General features: G+C 40.2%; 1 protein-coding gene across 1 annotated transcript; it reads right to left on the reverse strand.

The window, feature by feature from the left end:
- Positions 1 to 4284: 4284 nt before the first annotated feature.
- Positions 4285 to 8157, reverse strand: LOC119985690 (LRR receptor-like serine/threonine-protein kinase GSO1). Its single transcript, XM_038830009.1, has one exon. It carries the CDS (start codon positions 7337 to 7339, stop codon positions 4520 to 4522), a length of 2820 nt encoding a protein of 939 aa, XP_038685937.1. The 5' UTR covers positions 7340 to 8157; the 3' UTR covers positions 4285 to 4519.
- Positions 8158 to 9346: the final 1189 nt, after the last annotated feature.

A 9346-nucleotide genomic window follows, 5' to 3' on the forward strand; every position in this document is an offset into this window, starting at 1 on the left:
GCACTCTTTAAACAACCCTTGTCCTTACCCTCTTTTGCCTCGAATCATTTCCTTAAAACCCTAAAAACGCAAAGCTCCTTTTTCAATCTGGTTCCCAAACTTAGCCGAAGGTGCGCTGCTCGTCCTTGCTCTGTTTGTTGACTTTGCTGAAGGTGAACTTTGCCACACTTTGTGGACTTCAATCCTTTTTCTTTCTTGCTCTGTTTCTAGTGATAGGAGGAGGTGAAGGTCACTTGGAGGTGGATGAAGAAGGTATGTGAGCTCCCAGGGAGATGGATATGGAGGGTATGGTAAGGAAGATGGAGAGGGATGTGAGCGCCACTGAGTTAACAATATTCCCACATCGGTTGGTAATGCCAACCATGTGTGGTTAATAAACCTAAGCTCACCCTTAACCACTAACAAGGTCTTTTCCTACGCTTGAGTTAGTTGGGCCAAACCCACTTGCTTGAGCCTAAGGAGACACAAAGCCGTGCGGACTATCCACGGGAATCGGATAACCCAAAACGGACAATATTGTTGGTGTGTATGGGGGTGTAGATTTACAATGTAGTATCGGAGAAATTCAGTCTATTTGGACAAGACCTCCACTCCACTTGTTGGGCCTGACATAATTCAGCCCACAAGTGCGAAGGGATGTAAGTATCTAGGGATAGCAATTTGTCCCCGACCCACCCCGATCCGACCTGACCCGCCCCGCCCAGGGCAGATTTTCCTCGACCCGAGGCTTGTGCTGGGCGGAGAAATTCAATCTATTTGGACAAGACCTCCACTCCACTTGTTGGGCCTGACATAATTCAGCCCACAAGTGCGAAGGGATGTAAGTATCTAGGGATAGCAATTTGTCCCCGACCCACCCCGATCCGACCTGACCCGCCCCGCCCAGGGCAGATTTTCCTCGACCCGAGGCTTGTGCTGGGCGGGGACGGGGCAAAAAATCTCAACCCGCTGCTGGACTGGGCGGGGGCGGGTATGCCTCCCAACCAGCCCCGACCCAATCCCCAGCCTCGCACCCCGCCCCGCTATATATATATATATATATATAGAAAAATATTTATTTGTCTAAAGATATTTTAATTTGATATTATTATTAAAATCAAAGTAACGCCTAAACCCTAAGTCCCTAAACATAATATTATCATACTCTTAATTATATTGAATAAATGTTGATAAAAGCTTACCCTAAACCCTAAGTTAAATATGACTCTCTAGTCTCCATTCCTAAGTCAATTGAATTGATCTTGATAAAAATATAGGACTCTAAATCTTAAGTTAAATATGACCCTATACTCCTAAATCCTAATCTCCAAAATCCTAAAGGCCCTAAACCCTAAACCCCAAATCCCTAAAGACCCTAAACCCCAAAACCCTAAAGACCCTGAACCTCTAAACCCTAAAGGCCCTAAACCCTAAAGGCCTTGAACACTAAACCCTAAACCTAAGCACTAAACCCTAAAGCCATAACATGACCCTATACTCATAAATGTTGATAAAATCTTAAGACCCTAAGATTTTATAAAATAAAGTATAAAATTAAACAATTTAAAACTATAGATTTGTATAATATAAAATTTAAAATCAATACCCATTAAGTAAAACTAAAAATTATTTAATTGTGTTAAAAATATAATAGGTGGTATGTAAAGATAATAATTTAATTAGTTGGCAAATGTAACATGAAAGTAGCTTTGGCTTGTTGGTGAGTTCATTACTCTCCCCACCTACAAGTTCCAAGTTCAAATCCTAGGATGTGCAATTTAATTTTGCAATTTTCAAAAATGTTGAATAGGGGCGGGGAGGAGCACGGGGTAGGGCAGGGACGGGGCGGTGTGGGGCGGGGTTGATTCCTTATTTATAAGGACAAGCTCACCCCTAACACTACAACACTGTCTTTTCATAGGCTTGAGTGAAGTGGGCCTAACCCACTTGTTTGGGCATAAGGAGAAACAAAGTCGTGCGGATCCGATGTATCCATGGGAACCGGACACCCCAAACCGGATAATATTGTTGATGTGTATGGGGGTGTGGATTTACAACACACTGTAACACACTGTGAATTTGTACAGCGAGTTTGAGGTGTTGAACGAGCTGGAGCAGGAAGTCATGAAGAACCTGTATTTTTGTTCATTTTTTGCAATATTGATGTGTTTGATCATGTGGCCATTAAAGCATGTGCGAATAAGAAGAAACCCTAGCAGTGAAGGAAGAAGACGGAAAGAAGAAAAACCCTAACAGAGGATGAGGATGAAGAAGATTTACTCCAAAACAGAAAAAGGGGTGTACTAGTGAATTTTATGTTTTTAACTAGGGTGCAATAAAATTGGGATATACTTAATTATTTTTGGTTGCACGCTTTCTAGCACTACAATTCACTTTATTTCATCACCCATAATTTCAGAATTCGCCTCACCCCACTGCAGAATGGCAACACACAACACACTCTTAACTTTCTAGCGCAACGACAAAGCTCAACAAATCCAATCTGCTGCGGTAAGTTGAAATGAAGCAATAGAAAATATTTAAATAGGAAAAAAAAATTGCAGCAAAGCAATAATAGCATTTTGCGACTCGCACTCGCTTTGTGTATCGACGACCGACGGTGACCTGCTCCTTAGCATTATATGGTCGGACCCATATACGTATATTGGCATCATTACTACGTATGTATCAATGTACGTATGTACGTATGCCTGTATCCATCCATCAGAAAGAAAGAGATAAGGTCGACCCATAGGCCAACTTGCATGTAAGGGAAATATATTTAATTCTTGGGGCAGCCACGCCAGTGCTTGCCTGGCTACCCGCCGCTTGCTGCCCAATCTCTTATCTCTAAAGAACCAAAGTTTGCCCTAGAAGACATCTATAAAATGCCCCAACCACTTCTCTCTATCTCCACAACTCTCCCTCCTTCCCTCTTCTTTTATTGTATCTGTCAATGAGTTTCGTATCATTTTTTGTTGAAGGGTCTCTCTCTTGTTCTTCGTTCTCGCTCCAGATTATAACTTTGTGAAGTTCATATATATATATATATATATATATATAGAGAGAGAGAGAGAGAGAGAGATGGAGAGAGAGAGGTTATCTATATGAAGTCGAGATGTGTATGTATGGTTTGAAGGGGTGTGTATAGGATAATAGGATATGTGCAAAGAACTTCCATCCGCATGCGACACACTTATGATGGGCAGAGCGGCCATATATTTGCATAAATTGAGTTACGTGCTTCTGCTTTTTCCTAGAAAGGTTGATGTGATTCTCTCATATCAACCTCTTTAGATTTGATAGCATACATTTTTTTCCTTTAAATTAGTATAAACTTGTTTTCCTGGGTGTAATTAAGATGGAAGGGGTAAGACCCTAGATTCATTTTTTATGAGTAAATATCCATATTCTTAAAAATGGGTTTAGGTAAGACCCTCCTAGATTCATTTTTTTTATGAGTAAATATTCATATTGTTAGAAATGGGTTTATTTTTCTACTCCAAATCCTTGTAGTAGCCTACAGAGCTAAAAACCTTTTTTATTTTTTAAAAGTGTGGAATGAAATTGGGCTGAGTGGTAGCCAAGTGGGCTAAAGAGGTAGTTGTCCTTTCCACGGGCCTATAAATATCGGAAGCCTAAGATTGAAAGCCCACAAGATAGGGGCCTCTCAAAAGTCGTATAACAACTATCCAGGTCATTGGGGCATTTTGTCGAACACCTGGCTCAGTTTGCAGGCCTAGACATATATAAAAGCTCCAACCAATAGGATATAAACAGTCTTTCGGTAATGTTTAGCTGGACCAGGCTTCCTCTCATTGGGCCTATAATACTTTGTTTTGCTCCTCTTAAAATTGAGTGAGTACCGCACCTGTGCACCACTACGCTGACGCCCAGTGCACGAGTTGTGTTTCTTTTAACCCAAATGAATATCGACTTTGAGCATGAACTTTACAAACCTGATTGCAAAATCTGAAAGAAGATCTTGAAATGCATTATCAGATTCAAATTAGGCAAAGAGAAGGCAGATAGCATTTATAAGTAGTAGTTTCTTGGGAAACATGAGCAAAACAATTCACCAAACCACATATTTCCCGCCTCCCAAATTAGTAATGTACATGCTCACCTTAGGATAGTCAAGTTGCTTAATTGATTCATCATGGTTAAGGAGCCTTCTATTATCGAGAGGTGTTTTTGCTTTACCTCAATTTTCCGACGAGAGACCATTGGACATCTAAAAGACCCTATAAGTGACTCATGGGATTGAGGTACCCCTCACCTTTTGATGATCCATCCAAAAGAACATCGAAAAACAAGTAGAAAATAAGCCTTTTGATGATCCATCCATAAGAACATCGAAAAACGAGAAGAAAATAAGTGAATCTAGAATAGAAAAAAACAAAAATGGTAGAGAGATCATAAGTAATAAGGGGTAGAAGAGAATAGAAGAGCTGCAACTGCTCAGACTAAAGTGTGACTTATGGCTTTTATATCTACTTAGGAGGTGAAATATGCATGTTGTTCTAGGTATTTGATGTAGTCACAAGGAGTTCACTTTCCAGTACTCATCATTCCTTCCCTTTTCATCTCCATAAACCCACTCTTCTTCCTCTCTCTTTTCTTCTGTCCCACTACCATCCATACTTGATATCAAAACTTTTCTCCAGTTGCACCACATCCTTACCATTATATAAAGCATGACCAAACATATTACAATGGAAGTAAAGACAATGGCCACCATTATCCCCACAACTGCAGTATCAGAAAGTCTCTTTCTCACTTGCCCTGATGTCTTGAGGCACGATAGTAACGGTGGGCCGCATAGCTTCTCATTACCAAAGAAAGAACTAGGTGGGAATCCTGAAAAAGTTGAAGGAATTTGGCCCTCAAGATGATCATTATATGACAGGTTTAGCATGTAAAGGCTAGTCAGCTTTCCAAGTGAAGAAGGTACTTCTCCTTGGAATTGATTGAAGGAGAGGTTCAATCTTTCCAATTTCAAGAGATCTCCTAGAGATGGTGGGATTTCTCCTGACAATAGATTCTTACTCAGATCCAATATCACCTGCAATTCAGTTAGTCTTCCTAGGTCAGCTGGGATTGAACCGGACAAGAAGTTCTCCGAAAGCCTCAGCTCGAAAAGCTTCCTGCATTGCTGAATTGTTGAAGGAATGGAACCTGAAAGGTTGTTTCTTTGCAGATTGAGTACATTGAGAGCAGAAAGGTTTCCAATCTCTGGTGGGATGTGGCCTGAAAGGTTGTTGTTATGGAGAGAGAGTTTAAGCAATCTTGAACAGTTTCCAAGCTCTGGAGGCACTGTTCCATGGAAGTTATTGCATGAGAGGTCTAACTCCCCAAGTTTTTGTAATCTCCCAAACCAAGCTGGCATTGTTCCTGAAAACTGGTTTTTGTTAAGCAGGAGGTGCTCAAGTTGATAACATCTTGAAAGCTGAAGCCCTACTTCTCCCGTGAGATTGTTGAATGATAAATCAAGAAAATTGAGTTCTGTAAGTTGGAGAAACTGAGAAGGAATGCTGCCATTAAGATGATTGTGTGCAAGGCGGAGACGGCTCAGGTTTCTGGACCTGGCTAGTGCGGAAGGAATAAGACCAGAGAAGCTATTATTGGTTAAGTCTAAGGCAGTCAGAGAATTAGAGCCAGTAAGAGGAGACAGAGGTCCACTGAACCTGTTGTGAGAAAAATTGATGATTCTGAGTTTTTTGAGAAGGTAGAGAGATGCAGGGAGAGGACCTTCAAAGGAGTTATTGTAGAGAGTGATCTTGTTAAGCTCCGAAAGAAATCTGAATGTTGGAGGCAATAATCCAGAGAGATTGTTATCTGCCAGGGCCAATATCTGAAGCCTTTTGCAGTAGCCCAAGCTAGGAGGAATAGGACCTGACAAGTCATTCTGTCTCAATTGAAGCATTACTAGATTTTTAAGCCTCCCAATTGTTTCAGGAATGGACCCTATTAACTGGTTTCCAAAGAAATCAATCTCAGTTAAGCTGGTACAGTTTGTTAACTCTCTTGGTATTTTTCCAGACAACTGGTTATCATAAAGGTAGATGGTGCTCAGCCTCCGAAGCTTGCCGAATTGTGCTGGAATTCTCCCAGTGATCATGTTGCCAAATAGATAAAGACTTTCGAGGTTGCTCAGGTTTCCAATTTCAGGAGGTAGACTTCCACTAAAGCCGTTACTGTTTAGTACAAGATCTGTTAAATCCTTTAGGGTGTCCAAACCTGCAGATGGTAGCTTTCCTTCAAAGCTGTTATCAGAAAGGTCTAGTTGTTGGAGAGAGGAGCAGTTCAGTAGCTCCAATGGGAATTCCCCAGATAACTTATTTCGCGCTAGGAAAAGTTGTCGCAGCTTTGAATTACTGAGGCAGAAGTTGCTTGGAATGCTGCCTGTCAATGCATTGCCAGACAAAACTAGAGTTTCAAGATTCTTCAACTTGGTGTTGAGAAGGATTATGTTCCCTGAAATGTTATTTTCTGATAAGTCAAGTATCTCAAGCTGAACCATTTGGTTCATTTCTGACGGAATTTCACCATTCAATCTATTGCCAAGCAAATTCAAGTACCTCAAGTTGGAGAGATGACTTAACTCAATAGGAATCGATCCAGAAAGGGTGTTATTCTCCAGATTCAATACTTGAAGTGAGACTAGCTTCCCCATTGAAGCAGAAATAACTCCTTCAAGCCTGTTGTTTGATGCAGAAAAATTTTGAAGCTCCAAGCAGCCACGAATCTCTTCAGGTATGAAACCACTGAGACCGTTTAATTGCAAGTCGAGCGATATCAGATGCTTCAAGTAACCAATCTCAATTGGAATACTTCCATTTAACTGGCAATAGCCAAGACCCAATACTTGTAATTCAGACAAATTGCCAATACTTGTCGGGATTTCACCTGATAGCATGTTATCTCCTATTCTCAGAACTTGCAAAGTCTTGAGTCGTCCTAACTCAGCAGGAATCTGGCCTGAGAGATAATTTGAGTATAGCAGCAGAATCCTTAGATTTTGAAGCTGTCCAAGCTCAATGGGGATTAAGCCAGTGATGGAATTCGAGGACAAATCAAGCATCTCAAGTGAAGTTAGATATCCAAATTCGTGAGAAATGGTACCTGATAATCCTGACCTTGATAGGTTCAAGCCCACAAGATTTGCATCATCATATGAGCATGTCAATCCATTCCAACTGCACATGTCAGCTCTAGGAGACCAGTTGTCTAGTACTTCTAGAGGATCAAAAAGTTCTGATTTGATCCTCAGAAGCCTGTAGGAATCTGTTGAATTATCGCCAAGGGTAATGGCAAGAACTGCACAAAGCACTGTCAAAAACAGCATCACAGGAGACATTTGAAGGCTGCCTATGTTGAGAATGTGTGTCCAAGATCAATATCAAACAAAAATCATCGGCTATTTGACATGGTGGACTCAGTAATTCTGGAGCTCAAGTCCATGCTGAAAGAAAGGGAAAGAACAAGCAAGAGAAGCTCAGATTCAACCGAATGAGCTGATCGAAAGGAAAGACGAGATGGAACAGGAACCAAAAGAATCAATTTGAATAAGAGATGCGCACTTTAAACTTCCTGGTTGATGAGAGCTTGGTGTACTATAAATAGTTCTGCTGAAGTAGGCCTGCCTAATCATGCTGCATATGAAGTTCACTGTAGAGCATCAATAGAAACTGAGGGTCTAACCACAAAGTGATTTGGATAGACATTGCCTTCACCAGCTTTGTTAATAGGCATTTTTTTTATTTTATTCCCTTTAGTCAGGCAATCATGGAACATTGTAACATTTTCAGTAGCTCGTAAGAAGGGGGTATTGGAGATAAGATGAAGTTATGGGTCTTCCCCTTCAAAAAGTTGGGTAGAAAACCACATAGGGTTAGCAGAAATACTCATGAAGTAGGGCCTCCCTCTAGGCTCATTTTTGGCAACATATATGCTACATAAACAATAGCTTTTCATGTTAATAATCATGTAAGAAGAGTTTAATATCTTATTAGAATCATTCCAAAATGTTTAGTGGCATTTGACTTTGCAGGAGACTCATGTTCATAAGTTCATTAAGCTCAACCTCTGTCAACTGGATGGCTTTCACTATATTAGGTTGCTTCCAATGGAGCGTAAAGGACTAGAAGCATGCTGTCTGCATGGTCCAGATTTGGTTAATAACACCTATATGTAGCCAGTAGCCATTGACAAGATTCAGATCATCAGAAACAAATGACGATGAGAATTTGAAATGATTGTTTCTACAGCCTAAATTAGACATGCTTAAATATTTCTAGAGTTGTGCTCATAATCCTTGCACAAGGGCATGCTAATCTTCCCTGTATCTTTCCTAAACCCTAAACTCTAAATCGTTATCCTTAATTAAACAGGTTAACCTTTAATAGCTACTCTGTTAGAACTTAGAAGCCTTTTTTATGCTTCGCCTTTGCTTAATCTCTCAGGGTTTAAGCAGAGGAAACAAAGTAGCATCCTACCTGGACCATTTGCAACCCAAAGTGATCATGACTTGCAATATTGTCCTAGTGCCCATATTTAACTTTCCTTTTCTCTGTACCCTAGTCATCAATTACAAAATACCAGTAAGAAATATCTACCTGATGCAATGCTTTTTTGTCATCAAAATATCTCCAGAACAAGATTTCTATCATGCAATAATGCATATGCAGCAGTAATGTAAAATTCATCAAGTGCCCATTTGACATTCTCTATGCATCTATTATATTTTCTGGATAGCGACAAAAGACTTTTTTTTATTGCGTAAAAGACAGATTAGGATCTACTTGTGCAGAGAATTATGCAGCCTCCATGGACAAAAATGGTTCAATCAATTAGAATTTTTTCCAACTCATACCTAATTCCACCACAGTTAAGATGCATAAGGAATGTTATCAAAAATACCAACTACTACATTTTTCAAACCTTCCAACACGCAAAAGATAATAACAAAGCCATAAATCCAAAGGACAAGGTGCATATAATGCTGAATATGGAATGGGGAACGAGCTACCCTATTTGAACAGAAAGGGGTGGGGGGACATTGATGACACCCTCCAAAAGCACCTTGGTGCTTTCATTTAGTTAACGAGACTTTTTTTTCTCAGAATTGCATGTAAAAGCAAAATAAAATAAAATCAAGACTATTATCAGTAGGCGCACGCCCCCACCTTTGCTTTACCCAAATCTGCTTACCCCAAATTTGGGGTACGGCTATCATCCCTGAAAACTCATCAAATTAGTATTTTATTCTCTCCCCATCTCTCCTCTCTCCTCCAACTTCTCCTCTCTCCTCGTAAAAAAATATTAAAATATTAATGTGATATTGAAATAGGGAATGTGGATTAGA

This window comes from Tripterygium wilfordii, chromosome 19 (genome assembly GCF_013401445.1).
Source record: "Tripterygium wilfordii isolate XIE 37 chromosome 19, ASM1340144v1, whole genome shotgun sequence".
NCBI lineage: Eukaryota > Viridiplantae > Streptophyta > Magnoliopsida > Celastrales > Celastraceae > Tripterygium > Tripterygium wilfordii.

Excerpts from the sequence above, each read along its gene's own strand:
- LOC119985690 (XM_038830009.1), bottom strand. The coding sequence starts at position 7,339 with ATGTCTCCTGTGATGCTGTTTTTGACAGTGCTTTGTGCAGTTCTTGCC.